The sequence below is a fragment of the Bacillus rossius genome, chromosome 11 (assembly GCF_032445375.1).
Source record: "Bacillus rossius redtenbacheri isolate Brsri chromosome 11, Brsri_v3, whole genome shotgun sequence".
Lineage (NCBI taxonomy): Eukaryota > Metazoa > Arthropoda > Insecta > Phasmatodea > Bacillidae > Bacillus > Bacillus rossius.
The window spans coordinates 55,801,227-55,817,045 of NC_086338.1; the positions used below are offsets into that span (position 1 = coordinate 55,801,227).

At 41.0% G+C, this 15,819-nt stretch overlaps 1 protein-coding gene across 4 annotated transcripts in view; it reads right to left on the minus strand.

Moving 5' to 3' along the window:
* Nucleotides 1-10,161: 10,161 nt before the first annotated feature.
* The window catches only part of LOC134537049 (octopamine receptor Oamb), a 189,524-nt gene continuing 183,866 nt past the window's right edge, over nt 10,162-15,819 (minus strand). For all 4 annotated transcript variants that reach the window (XM_063377275.1, XM_063377273.1, XM_063377274.1 and 1 more), the window contains 2 exons: nt 12,775-13,197; nt 10,162-11,266 (listed from right to left, as the gene is read on the minus strand). In XM_063377275.1, the coding sequence (XP_063233345.1) occupies nt 10,259-11,266; nt 12,775-13,197 (1,431 nt within the window). In that variant the 3' untranslated portion in view covers nt 10,162-10,258. The remainder of the gene's footprint in view (nt 11,267-12,774; nt 13,198-15,819) is intronic.

Genomic DNA, 15,819 nt, shown 5'->3' on the forward strand with positions numbered 1-15,819 from the left:
TACTAAAGAGAGATTAGTATTCAATACAGTGATATTCAAAACAAGAAACACTGTACCAAAATGAAAACTGAAAGTCACGCAGGGTTCCCAGTCAGGAAAAACTCGGGGAAATGAAAAGGTGTCCTAAAAACCTGGAAAACGGAGGGAAATTGACAAATTGTTTGTTTTGTACTAAACTGGATTAGTAATTTTTAATACTGACTTGTTACATTAATTTCTGAAAACTAGTCTTTATTTTAATAACTTAGTCAACTGTGTATTGCTTTAATGATTTGAAGCACAATCAAATGTCGATAGTCATTAACCTGGTCGCAATCAATAAAGTATTATTTCTAATTTGATCATACATGGAGGTTTTTAATACATAGGTAGTAGTGTTGGTTTTTAAGTAATGATGGAAATGTCAGCAGGTAAAAGATATAATGTTCATTTTGACATGTTATTGTTAGGTTTTGCTGTTTCATACATTTATCTTATTATTTTTTAAAAATTTATTTATTTAGATTTGTGACATGCCCACCGACAGTTATGACACTTTTATGGCGGGCATAAAAAAAACTAATTACAAAAAAACAAAAATTACAAAAACAAGCGTACAATACACACGAGATATAGGCACCTCAAGCAGTCAGCCCATGCAAAGTGCGGCACAAGCAGTAGCCAATCAGGTAGGCACAAATAAACCTGCAAGAAGTTACGAACGAACCAGCCAGCACTTCACACAAGCAGGAACCTTGTGATGGCACAATACAAGGGGTTATAAAATAACACATTAACACAACAAATACAACTACAATCATAGGTTTTATGTAACTACATAATAACCAAAAAAACAAACTGACTAAAAAAACTAACACTGATCACTGAAGATGTGGGGAAATGTTTGGTTCGACAGGGAAATCGTAGGAAGCTCGGGGAAACTTGTCCAGAGTACGAGAGTGGGGACCGTGACATGATGAAAAACCTGTAGACAGACAACGCTGGCAGCAGCACAGTGGGGTCAAGCCCAAGAAACTGCAATCCACCTGAAGAAACTGTGTTGCGAGCTGTTAGATCTCTGCAGGTCTCGGAGCCCCTTCTAAAAGTTATGGATAGGGACAAGGTTATTTGGTGTATTGCAATAAAACCTAAATAACACTGCCAAGCCTGTCAGTACACCATATATGTAACACCGAAATGCAAACAAACACTACATTTAGTACCAAAATCTAACTTAAAAAAAAAAAAACATGAAATCAATTAGAATTTTTCAAAACTTAACTCAAATTACAAAAAAAAAAACTTTAGCCTAAATTATGGTAAATTCATTTAATGTAATTTATTCAACATGAATTTTGTACCAAAAGGTATGAACTAAACGGAATGGAAAAGAATTAACATTACGTTGTTTGAACTCGCACGCAACACGTTTTCCTGCACTTGATTAGCTTCAGAGATTTGGTTTTCACAATAAAACAAAATTTAACCCTTCATCCAATTAAAGGGGAAATTTTTAAAAAATTAAAATTAATGTTTGGAACTCTTGATTTCATTTCTTTTCATTCTAAGCTTATTCCTTTTAGATCTAGTAGATTTGGAAATTATAATTTTTTTTTTATTAAGATTACCCTTTTTACACACAGAGATGGAATCTCAGCAAATGGTAAAACAAAAATGTGTTTTTATTATTTTGATTATTCTTACCAAATAGTTCTATAACTTTCTTTGTTAGTTTCAGTGATACATTTTTAAAAATAAATGAAAACCCCATTTGGACCTCTCTAAATTATGAAGTTCGATGAATGGAAAATAATACAATATGTAACTATACATACATGTGCAATCTTAGTGTCTCACCCATAGTTCTAGCAGGTACGGAAGAATGCATTTGTATTTTTAAAACCATACCCATCTATTTTACACTCCTTAGGGGTTGAATTATCCAAAATGGCAAAACTGTGGTTGGTAATTTTAGTTCGGTAATGTATTTAAAGAAATGGTAATTCCTCCGTAAAAAATCCTTGCCGGCCGGGAGTTGAACCCTAAACAGAGAAATCTATATAAATAAAAGAAGGGGAGAGTCAGTCTGGGAGATTGTGAGGTATAGAGAGAAAGAGAGAGATAAGATAGTGTGTGATGGTGAGGATAAAGAGAGGTAGAGAGATGGGCTGAGCTGGAGAGAGGGTGAGAAGGAGAGAGAGGAAATTGAAAGTGAAGGCATTCCAATCATTAATAACTAATTACCTTCGACAGACGGCAGTATAAGAGGCTCGGGCGTGCAAATCGATGAAAGTGCAGGGTTGGGAGGAAGGAAACGAGGCGAATTAATTAAACGTAATGGAGGCAGGGATAACGGAGGGGAATTAACGGGGCAGCGAGGAGTATGGGTTGGGGGGGGAGGGGGGGGGATAGGGAGATGGAATGACGCAAAAAAGCAGTGATTCGTCTTGAGACGGATGGTGGGGCTGCTGTAATCCCGTCTCCTGCCAGCCATGAAGATAAAATCCTGGACCACCAACGTAAAACTTCTTCTGTCTTCCCTTAGAACAAAATATGCAGTCTCTTACTAACACCATCTAGTTGAACGTGCACATCCGTGGGTTACGGAAACATGCAGCAAGAGGGAGCGTAAAATACCCCCAAAATGGGCCAGATGTAACAGGAGATAGGCTGTGTCCCCCTCCCCCAAAATAAAATTAATGCAGGAGGAAAAATAGGTTCAAAAGTTAGTAGAGATTTGTGTAGAAAGTTTTTCAAAGGTGTCACCAACTGACTGCTCCCAGAGCTTGTGTGAAAGTGGTAAGTATTTCGTAAGAGCGTGTATCACTTGGTGTTCAACTTTCTGATGCAGTCTTACAGAATTCGGAAGATTACACTGATGCTTCTGCACTTGCCTTCTTGGGCACACATACGGCGTGCAGAGCAGAAAATACCACGCTCAAGATATTCGAGTGTGTCTGTTTATGAAAACATGAACCTTTTCATTTCATTTGCAGCATTTATGATAATTTTGAAAATATTTACAAAAAATTGCAGGTACTCTTAAGACTATTTGTCACTTATTTATATCTTAAATTTATTTCGGTATTTTAACTTGTACTTAAAAATGAAATAATTGCAAATAAATCTATCTATTTACCATCTAAGTTGAATAAAAAATATTTGGAATTGTGGAATTAAGTTGTGGCGAAATGAGGTGTTTTAGTTGGTTAGTTTGGAAGAAGCAGATGAGTTCTTGCCCCGGGTGGAAACTAGTCAAGTTACGTACCCTGATGAAAAGCATTAAAAAAATACACTGAGAGGGGATGAGTAGTTCTGTTTCTGCATTTCATTTCTAAACGGTATTTTTTGATGAATGAAAGTAATCAAAATGTGTGTTTGCAGAATTATTTTTAAGTATGAAACATCCTACCAAATGCCGTAGTATACATAAAACTAAGATGTTACACATCTAAAATGGTCAAATGAAGTTGAGTTCCTTTTCTCTTCATTTAAAGGGTGGAATTTCCAAATTACATAATGTATAGTATTTAAATTACCGAAAGTTTTTTTTATTAAATATTAAGTTTCTTAGAAATCAGTTCAATAGGTACTGTTTAAGTCATGCCGAAAAAACAGATGAACAGACAACCATTTTTCAAAGTTTATATTTAATTTCTAAATATGTACTTTTTTTTTTTTTAAATTTTAATGTAATGTTATTAATGTACATATTTATTTCGCCGAATAGTTTTATAATCAGTATTAGTAATAAATAACTTTGCCAAGCGTTCCAGAATGACTTATAAGCAGTTTGCTTTTACTGTGGCATTGATGATTGATTTATCAATGTTTTTAGTGCTTGTCATCAATATCGGAACCCATTCGTCGTCTTAGGCTTTCTGAATGAGTCGTATGATATGATAGTATTAGGCTGTTAGAATCCAAGAGGAGGTATACACATTAACGCAACAGTGCTACCTCTCGGATTGTTATAATCTCCTGGTATCGACGGGCACAGACAGCAATATTTAGAGCATTTAAAGTATATAAAAACCACTTCGGGCTCCGTTCCGAGTTCTCTAGCTATTGACGATTATCATTATTTTCAGTGCTTGTCATCAATATCGGAACTCATTCTTCGAAATACATATAAAAGTATCAGGCTGTTAGGATGCGAGAGGAGGTATACACATTGACAACATGCCGCCTCTCGGAATGTTGTATTTTCCTCATCACGTTGGCACTTATAAATGTCCGAAATGACTGATAAAAAACAAATGTTGGAAAGTATATAGGTATTATTACTATTTATTGTTTATTAATTAATACGCTTTTCCACGGAAGAATCTATCCGATTCCTGATCGGGATAATGAAGTAATCACTGTCTTAAGATTTGATGCTTCCCATTTTGTGGTTTATATCTAGAGACAGAATAAATTAGTCATGTATTTTTGGAAATTGTAAAGTAACTTTGTACCGTTACTAAAAATAAACATGTCTTTCCAAACCCACACACTCGGATAGCATCTAAAGGATATTATTACTAATTTTTGACGTTTTTTTTTTGCCTTACAAAAATTTGTAATAAATTATCACAAAAAATTATACATATTTACTTATTTATTTATGTCATTATTTAAAAGATCAAAATTTGTTAAGAAAAACTATCTTAATCTCTAGGTATAATTGATGGTATATACCTTGCTGCTGGTTCTACATTTGGTTACTGTAAACCTGGAGGATTATTGGCCAATCAGTGACCCTAAGGCAGAGACGCATCGAATCACGAATTACCCAGCCACGAGTCAGCAGCCAATGAACAAGCGACTTATACCCTAGTATGCAAAGGACCGTAGAGTCTATCCTGGATTTTTCCAGTCCCATTGATATCAAACTTAGGCATACAATAGGAACACACAAACAGAAGCGTAGAATTTCATTTTATGTATTAGTGAAGGAGGGGGGTTGGGGGGGGGGGGGGATAGGAAAAATTTTCCCGCTGTTTGCTTTCAAATTCTTTCAATTTTTTTTTTTTTCGTTTTTATGATTGGATTCTTTAGAATTTCGCTCCCACCTCGACTAAATCACTTACGACTGCCATTTAGGCTGCGCTGGTTGTGATCCTCGATCGACTCAACAATACACTCGAACTGTAAACTTCGAGGGCTGAAGAACTTGACAAACTTTATCACAACAATGATATGACAAAAAATTGGTTGTCTGTACAGTCGGTTTACGGACGATAGTTTAACGTGACAACGTCATAACAAAACATTGATGAAATGATTGCATACTTTATGAATAAAATTGAACAATTTTTATTTTAATAATAAAAGAATAAATACTTGATATTATACTAGTAATCAGATTTTTGAAATGCAAGAATAATTAACCTATATTTCCGAAATTGTTGTTGTAATAAGCAATTAAAACCACATTAACTTTTCACTTCACTTTATAAACAGTCGAGTGGAAGAGAGATAGATGCGGCGCAAGCGTACAATGAGCGTAACGGGACACAGCGTAACGGAACAATGTGCGTAACGGGACACTTTTTCGTGCGTGCAGCCGGCTTTCATCGATTTATTAGACGTTGTCACGTCAAAAAATTCTGCGTGAACAGAAATGTTCGGGTGGATATTAAGTGAGTACGTACGCCTGTCTCTCCGAAAGATGTACTTATTTCTGCATGGGCATTCTAGATGGCGCTTATCGATCCCGTTAAAGCCTTCCTTCGCATAAACTTTACCCCGAAGTTTTCGAGACTGTTTCTTCTGGTTCTCCCAAAGCCTGATGGGCGGATGTTGCCGCGATAAGCACGCCAGTGATTGGGGTCGCTACCTCGGAGAGGGGGCGAATAGCAGGGATCGTGTAAGCGATGGTGGGGGGTGGGGGGCGTGGCCAGGCGATAACTCAGCGGCTTACACCGCCACTTACCTCCCTTCCACGGGCTGCCTCGCAGTCGCGTGCGCCGGAAGGAAAAAAGGGAGGTCAAGGGGATGGTCTCCCAAAAAAAAAAAAAAAAAAAAAGTTGCTTCTAGTGTTACGTGTTTTGGTACACGATTTTAAATGAATTCATCGTACAATAATATCTAATTCTTGAGTTAATGGTTTTTTAAGAACTAAAAAAAAAATAATTATATCAGTCTTAGCATGTGCTGAAAGCATGAAATTTATATATTTACTAAATTAATTTTAGGTTTTTTTCTGAAAACCTGAAAAATTCCAGGTTTCTCCAGCTCCATTAGTATCACGTAAATTCGTTTTTTTTTCGTATCTTGGAACTAAAGAGATTCACAAAATAACAAATTACAAATAAAAATTTCACCATGTTGGTTTTGAACATTGTGATTAAAATTGTTTTTATGTTTCTGATTTATTTTGAACTCATACATAAGGCATTGAGATAAAAAAAATTATAAATTGTAGTTAGTAATTAAATTATATTTTTAGTATCTTTTCAGTTGAGGCACTTAGTCTATTTTCAAAATATAAAGTTTCAGCCTCACTGGAGTATTGTTTCGGGTGTGAAACATGTGAATGATAAATGGGTCAGAATTGGAACATAAAAATCACAATTAAATATTACGAATGTGGCGTGAGTAGGTAGAACTATGCCGGAGATCAACCATTCACAGCAATTCCTCAGAATTTGGTGTGATTACGTGGACTGTAAGAGTAATACAGATAAAATCAAATCATATACTACTTCATTTAACTATAAGTAGTGAGAAATACTTAAAAAAAAGTTTTCATTTCGAATAAAGATTAAAAATAGAACAAATATAAAAAAAGTAGGACAAATAACATGGTAATATTTATTTAATGGTGTACAATAAATTTATTATGCAACAGTTAAATACATTAGTTCTTCTAACAATACATAGACTTGATTTAAGACAAATACATTAAACAAACTGCCTCAAAATATTTGCAGGTTTTACAAGAACTGAATAATCTTCTTTTAACCATGGATTTGCAATCGCTTAAAGCTACAATTATAAAATATACCGACTGCACATTTGGAAAATAACCACTTTCAGGTAAATACAACAATTCAACGACTAAATATTACATTAATACCCGTTTTGAACATTTAAATACGAGATTGAGACAATAATGACATTTCTGTTGATGCATCCCCAGTTCCCAAGGGCCAAAGTGTATGTATACATGTACGCAAGACATATTTAAATGTAGAGTTAGCATTATTCTGTTAAAATACTTTTCAACATTTTATAACTTTGTGTAATCAACATATCTGGGATGGGGAATAAATAAAGACAGTTCGACATCGCCACAGTTAGAACAAAAACATAACCTCAAACAGGCTATAACTCACTTTTTATTGCAATACAGCCCACACATTCACACGAACAGTTGCAACGCAACTAAAAAAAAAAAAAAAATCAAAGGAGCTCACTTTACGTCTACTGCCTTGCATTGTTCCTATTGGCGGATGACGCCGAGCACAAGACACCATTTTAGAATTCACGCTGCACCCTTCACGTGTATGCATCGAGTTCAGGTGATGTTTGAAAGTTGAAGGAACATTTAAAAGATGGCGTTCGAAAACATAAAAGAGTATTGGGTGACACAGACGTTTTCGACAACTCTGCGTCGTTGGCTACTTCAAAGAAGTTGCTACATAGAGATTAAACGACTGGGTTATGTATAGTATAGTATTCAATATTTGTTAAACTTGAGATCCCTGTTTGCATTTTTTTTATATTTTAGAAGGTGCAATAGTTCTGTGAGCACACCCGTATGTTTGGACAGATAATGCACATTTGTCGGGAACATCGAAAGCATGAGGCAGGCCCTCATACCTGACTCATGTTGGAGCACATCGCTATACCCAAGCAAAAAATGTTGGCACTCGATGACTTTGTGACTTTCCGGGAAACTAACGTTGCAGGCGACACTTAACCCCGTACGAGAAAACAGGTTACCACTCATTGACTAGAAATATTGCCTTTCTAGTTACTGGTGAATTTTTTTTTTTTTTTTAATGTCCGGACGTTACAGAGTTCATCACACAGGTATGTTGAAACACACAGAGAACTTAAATTTTCAAGACTGGATGGAACTTTTCTGTGAAAACATGCTTGCAAGCGCACTTCAGATTTATGAGGCGACTGATGAGAAATTATGAGACGTCTAGCGTCTAGCGCGGAGACCATGCTATACACTAGAATGTTAGACATCAGAATCCACACACAAAAAAAACAACAGAGAATCCACCAATTGCTTACTGTTGAGAAACTTCACATTTCCTTCTTTGATGAGCCGCGGTGATTCTGCCGTTTAACGTTTGAATGCGGATCTGAGTCCAGCAAGCCATATTCAAACAATGGACGGTCACATAAAAAAAATAAAGGAATTTTGAAGTCATATGGTTCCTATAAAAAAGAAGCATGAACACAGATTTTCTGTGGAGAAATTTACGCACAGTTTTGTTTGTCTTACTGTATCGAAGAATTCCGTATTCCTTTTCTCACTCAGTCCTTGTGTGTAAGAATCAGTGACCCAGAAAGTACCTGTGGTGAGGGGAGGAGGCGGACGTCTTTGGGCTCGGACCCCTCCTTTCCGGAATTAAAAGAAATAAACATACAAAAACAGAACTAAAAAAATAACAGAAATTTTGCCACACAAGTTTACAAAGATATCATTTTCGAAAAAAAAAATATTGTGATCCTGGGCAATATTAGTGTATTTCCTTCAAATCACAGCTCTCGTATACAGTAACAGCAGGAATTGTGTTTCCAAGTACAGTCTATATTTCATGCCAGTTTGCACATGTGTAAACATGTCCTTCAAATAAACTTGACATGTGTGTGTAATGTATTCATTAACATTAATATTGATGTATTTATGACTTGTCTTAATGAAACAATTGAATTAAAAACAAATAATCAAAACAATCAGATAAACATAAAAAATATGTAAAATGTAGCTGAGATTTTAGTGTGACAAACAATTATAATTCGAAAATTCCAACCAAGGATCAAGCTAGTTGAACCTCCACTTACTGAGTCACTTCTCGGCGATAATGGCCTGTTGGGACCCCTGTGTGTGAGTGTGTGAATGTGTGTGTGTGGTCTTGAAGTCTCAAGAGATAGAAACCTTCTCGGATCTTTAATGCATGGTCACACACCATGTTGATTTTTTCCCCTTCATTACATATTTCATTGCCTTTATTTAAGGGATACGTATGTTTTAATATTAACTTGATACTTTCATTGCATCTGTTTTCATTTCACAAATATTCGCAACATATGTTCACTTGGTGTAATATCATTGGTGTAAAAGGTCGCGAAAGTGATGATGATGATGATTACGAAGATTTAAAGCGACCTTTTACACCCATTACACAATCAGATAACAAATGCAAGGGAGGAATCGAAAAAAACATGAAATAAATGAAAGACCTAAGAAAAAAAAAGCAACACCACGTGTGAGACCGAACCTTAGTAAATGACTCAGTGCTTTCTGACCTCACCGCACAGAGGAAAAACACGCAAAGACAGGGTCTGTGCTAGGTGTCACAAGGTGGCAGAACTCAAGGCTTCATTACCTGCAACATAATGACCTATTTAATAACAATTTTTACCACGATCCGCAGGTGCCTCCAGACCAGCTGAACAGTCTAAACAGTCCTGGAGGGTTGTGGTGCAGAATTCTGTTTCACAAGACCAAGTGTCGTTGCATTCCAGCTAATTCGAACACACACATATATATCCCGAGTTCATTCCTTTCAATCAAATCAGTGAAATATGGAACACACTCGTTTTGGGGGCAGGTTTGAGACCAACTACGTTCTGTTTTTTTTTTTATTTACTTGGCAGGGACCACTCGGCAGCGACTCGGTGCTCACGAGTTCGATTCAAGACCTCGACTCCTTATCTCGAGTCAAGACCTCGACTCCTTATCTCGAGTCAAGACCTCGACTCCTTATCTCGAGTCAAGACCTCGACTCACTATCTCGAGTCAAGACCTCGACTCATGAGCTCGAGTTAACTTCTCGACCAATGCGCTCGAGTCAAGACCTCGACTCATCTCGAGTCAAGACCTCGACTCATTAATTCGAGACACGAGCTCAACTCATTATCTCGAGTCAAGACCTCGACTCGTGAGCTCGACTCAAGACCTCGGCAGTCACGTGCTAGTGACGAGCTCGACTCACGAGCTCGAGTGACGAGCTCGACTCGCGAGCTCGAGAGACGAGCTGCAGACACGAGCGCCCGGAGGCGGTCAGACGCCCCTGCCGCGCCCGGGCGGCGGCGGGACCCCGGGTCACCTGGAGTCCGAGTTCTCGTTGTTGGGGTCGCTGTCGTCGCCGGCCGAGTGGGGCGAGCAGGAGGGCGCGTGGTTGCAGGACGGAGACCGGCCCCGCGCGGAGCCCCCGCGACAGCCGAGGTGCGAGCCGTCCGAGCCGCGGCGGTCGGCCAGCGCGAGCCCCGTCTCGCCCCGGGACAGGCCCCCCGAGGCGCCGCACAGGCAGCGGCAGATTATGCGCTTGAAGGCGAAGCGGAAGTCGCGGCTGAAGAGCGCGTAGATGCAGGGGTTGATGGCGGAGTTGCAGTAGCCGAGCCAGAACAGCACGGAGAAGACGAGCGGGTGGATGCAGGCCACGCAGAAGGCGCGCACCAGGTACATCGTGAAGAAGGGCAGCCAGCAGCAGATGAACCCGCCCACGATGATGCCCAGCGTCTTGGCCGCCTTGGTCTCCATGCGGAAGCGCTTCACCTGCGCCTTGATGTTGCGGCGCCCCATCTTGGAGATGAACTTGGGGCGCGCACCCGCCGCGGACTCGTCGAAGGTGGGCGAGGGGGAGAGCTCCTCGGCGGGGCGGCCCGCCAGCCGCCAGCCCGCCACGCGGAGGTGGCACCCGGGCCGCGCCTCCCCGCCGCCCCCACCGCCCCCGCGCGCCGAGTACAGCGCCACGGACCCGGACGGCGACGACGACGACAGCGAAGACTTCTTGCTGCCGTCGGGCGAGGGCGCCCCGGCGTCCGCGCAGATGGCGTCGCTGCTGGGGTAGCTGACGCTGATCTTGATCTTCTCGTGGCGGCGCTGGGGGCGGGCGGCGCGCTCGGGCGAGCGGGTGGGCGGGGCCGCGCCCGGACCGGGCGAGCCGCCCCCGGCGCTGCTGGTGTCGTTGGTGGTGGCGGTGGCGCTGCTGGCGCCGCTGCCGCTGCCGCTGTGTCGCGTGACGGACCGCCCCCGGTGGATCCGCAGCGTCAGCCGCTGCTCGTCGAAGCGACTGCCGATGGCCTTCACGCTCTTGGTGGTGCGGAAGCCCTGCGCAGGAACACAACTCTGCAGGCCCGCGCTCTGGCCACTGGGGTGGTGCCACACCCATCTGTTTGATTGTTTACTGAGCCCCAGAACCTGTGTGCTCCCCCTACTCATACGCCACATGGCGCAGCAGTTTGGACACACGCCACACGGCGCAGCATTGTCGGACACCACTGTGTCATGTCGTGAACAGTTCTTGTAAATAAAACATTTGGAATGATAATTTTTTTTTGGAAATAACATTTTTTTAATATCAAGATATGCTTGTGTATTTCATCTGATATTAATTTTTTTCTAAAGTGTTCAGAATCGAAAGACGCCATGTTGGTCTACTGTTTTTTTAAATTAGTTTAAATAAAATTTAATAAAAAACATTTCGATCTTTTTGAGCAAAGCACATAAGTTTATGGAATGCCGTGTTATTAATGCTACAAATAATTTCTCCTGTGAACTAATAACTGGTGTTTAGCATTACATTTTTTTTCTCGGTCAAAATGACTAGAAATGTAATAATAATATCGACTGACACAAATTTATGTCCTTAGAGAAAAGAAAAATCAAGAAAATGTAAGCCTAAAAATTGAAAAATTAAAATTTTAACTCATACAGTTAAGAAAAAAATTACAAAATAAGTTATTCAATTTTAACAAGTCGGGTGTTACCACATTGGCAACAGAGGTAGACATGCACATTGTACTGCAATGTAAGCGTGAGACGGACTGCATAGTCCACTCCCTACCTGGTCACAGCCTGATGACAACTGGGCAGAGCTTTCCAGAGAGGACAAAGGGGGGTGTTTAGGATGCAGACTGATAGACTGATGGAATGTGCAAGTCCATTGCTAATACGGTCCACTGGAAACCTTACAAGTAATGCGATACGCACAGATAAAAAATTTACAGTTGTGGCCACCGTAATGATTACAGTTTTTGAATATATATATTTTTAATTTCTCGGTACTCTGCATTAGGCGAGAGTAATTTCGTGATCAGAACGGATGTGGGATGGACCGGAAACGTGTAACCACGGCGATGCCCTTTGTGGGCGGATAGAGCAAAACCAAAAGTTCACAAAGCCAAAGGATAAAATTTATAGTACTAACTGTTTGATGAATTTTAACAAAAAAATGGGCAGTGTTTTAATGAAATTCCTGCTCAAAATTCAGGTCCGAAACAGGGGTGTTGAATTTTCTAAAGTTTTTTTTTTTTTTTAACTTTAATTGGAGACTTATCATCAACTTGCGATGTGTTAAAAAATGAAATCGTCTACCATCCAAGGTGAAAAGTGATATCTGTAACAGATTATCTTATAGCTTATATAAAGAAATTTATCATGGGTTATATACGTATATTACTTAAAACTACTCTGGATATAATCCTTTTTCTAGGTTTGCGAGAGAGTAGTATATTTTAATTGTAGCACACAAATTATAATAGACACACACACAAGATTGTATATATCTGTGAGAGTGTGGCGGGGGGTGCGAGGGATAGTAGACGCAGTAGACGCACCTGGTTGATGGCGCGCGTGGTGCGCACGGCCGCGCGGTAGATGCGCCAGTAGAAGAAGAGCATGACGAGCGTGGGGATGTAGAAGGAGCCGAGCGCCGAGTAGACCACGTAGCCGGCGTCGTTGGTGAGCTCGCAGATCCAGGGGCAGGGCGGGGGCTGGGTGGAAGCGGGGTCGGAGGGGTCGGAGGAGGGGTCGCGCCAGCCGGCCAGCGGCGGGAAGCAGATGACGAAGCTCAGCACCCAGACTCCGGCGATGAGGGCCTTGGCGCGCGCCGGAGACATGAGGCTGGGGTAGGTGACGGGGCGAGTGACGGCCAGGTAGCGGTCCAGCGAGATGGCGCACAGGTTCAGGATGGACGCCGTGCACATCCACACGTCCAGCGCCAGCCACACGGCGCACCACACGTCGCCGAAGATCCACACCTGCGGCACATTGTACCCTCGGCTTAAACACGGCCATCCCACACCTCCACGCTGTCACCTCGGCTTTACAACGGCCACCCGCTCCATTCACACACACCTCCACGCTGTCACCTCGGCTTTACAAAGGCTACCCGCTACATTCACCCACACCACCACGCTGTCACGTCAGCTTTACAACGGCCACCCGATCCATTCACCCACATCTTCATGCTGTCACGGGCTTTACAACGGCCACCTGCTCCATTCACTCACACCTCCACGCTGTCACGTCAGCTTTACAACGGCCACCCGCTCCATTCACCCACATCTCCATGCTGTCACGGGCTTTACAACGGCCACCCGCTCCATTCACTCACATCTCCATGCTGTCACGTCGTCTTTACAACGACCACCCGCTCCATTCACCCACACCTCCACGCTGTCACGTCGGCTTTACCATGGCCACCCGCTTCATTCACTCACATCTCCACTCTGTCACGTCAGCTTTGCAACGGCCACCCGCTCCATTTACCTACACCACCATGCTGTCAGGGTCTTTTCAACCAAGAAACCTGTTGCTATAAAATAGTTTGTACAACACGTGGCACATTCACTCCATAAAATTTTCTCTGCAAAAGTTTCAAAGAATTTGAAGCGCCGGTTGATCATATAAATATATAATATTTAATAGGAGCTATACACAGCGATTTGAAAAAAAAAATAGAAATTTCCCTACAATTTTCAAAACTCTCGCAAGGAATCGTTAGAGTTGAGTTCTAAAGTATTGTTGGAGGTAAGAAGTAAATCTAGCCTCTTCCCCACTCAGCAATTTCCCCCAGGGAGTCATTCGCAAATTGATTTTGGTAACTAAAAGCGCGTTATTATTGTCAATACTTATCCAGGTTGCAAACCATTTAGTCGTTAAAAGAGGCTAGCAATTGGTCGGCAGAACAAACCGTAATGGCTAACGGTAGAAGTCTTCTGTCAAAGAACTCGAAAGGGAACTCGCTAGAAAGAATTCGTATAAAATTGCCACCACGAAGCGAATACTTTTAAACAAATATGTAATGGCACTCCAGCAAATAATTACCGTCAAACTGCTAACAGAAGTGAAAACTTAAAACTATGTTTTTAAATGTGTAATATGACACCATGTATACGTCAAATGTACGTAAGAAAATGATTTTGGTGTTATATCAGTATGATGTCAGCATGATATTTATCCTTACATCATTTTTTTTAGTCACAACATATGTCAGTGGTATGTAAAAATTACGTAAAAATTAATTCCCTAGCTATGACTTACCAGTGATGTCAGACCTAGTTCATTGGAAGGGAGGTCCCGTCCCCGACTCACCCTGGGTAACTATCAATACCAAAAACGAAAAAAAGTAATTCACACAAAGTCGCACCCGGGCGGTCGAGCTAAGAAAAAAACCGTAAATACTACAAAAATATATAGCAAGACTTTGGCTCATTTCAACAATCAACATTTTATTATTATTTCCATCTTCAAAACATCCGAAATACCTATATAATCTGAAAATAAAAATACTATACAAATACTATAAAATAAATAAAATTAATTATAAAAGTTCCAAAAAGAGTCCTACTGGGAGCCGGGTTTATTTACGTGCACAATCATTAATATCTGCAGGTGTTGCTTTCCAAGAATCAAACAGCTGATGCGCGTGACCTTCAGAAAATACGTAGCATTAGTTCAGTCAAGTGCGCCAGGCAAAAAAGTCACTCAATCGCAAAGAGGCGGTTGCAGTAAAAATGTATTTTACTTCAGAGGGCATATCTCGCAGGTAGACGTAATTTTAAAAAAAATAAGTCTCTTCAGGGCATAACATCAAATTCTACACTCCACCTTATCATAGTCCAGCCAAGGAGCATTGATCCATTTTATACAACGGCAAAGTCTAATCCATATGCTTGCACCGTTATACGCAGTTCATAAAAAGTTCGCCTCACAAAACTATGCTTCTTTTGAATAACAAATCTTGATCCACAACCCGCTACTGCCAAAGCTAAGTGTCGCCTCTTTACCTTAGCGTAGGTTGCGAATATCTTGCCGCTGAAGACGCCTCTCGGTCAGGCAAGGCCCCATATCAGCAGGCCCCGGTGAGGACTGGCCGGTGCAGAGTCGAAAAGCCGTATCTCCTGCCTCGCAACACACGTCCAGTCGCGGCGACTACCCAAAACCAACAGCCCGCGGCCCACAGTTCAGTCCGCCCCCGCCGGCACTCGACCGCTCATGACGTCATCGGTGCATCGCATCCGCGCTCCCAGTAGCCGGCCATGAAAACACAATCGATATGTATATATAGAATAACAATAACACTAGAAAGACACCAAATCGGAATAAAACTATAAAAGAAAAAAGTTACAATAATTAAATAATTAACCAGAATAACACTAAATAAAATTTAAGAAACAGAAATCATTTAAAAAAGGAAATAATTCGTAAAATCAATAATTCGTAAAATAAATAAATTACATAAATGTGGCCTGGGGGCCACAGGCGCAACACGTCACCAGCATGTCGGCGACGCGAACCCATCAGTTTTGCCCCTACCGAAAATCGCTCAACGCGGCTAAAGAAGTTTTTCACCACTTCAAAATTCTTTCCATCCAAGG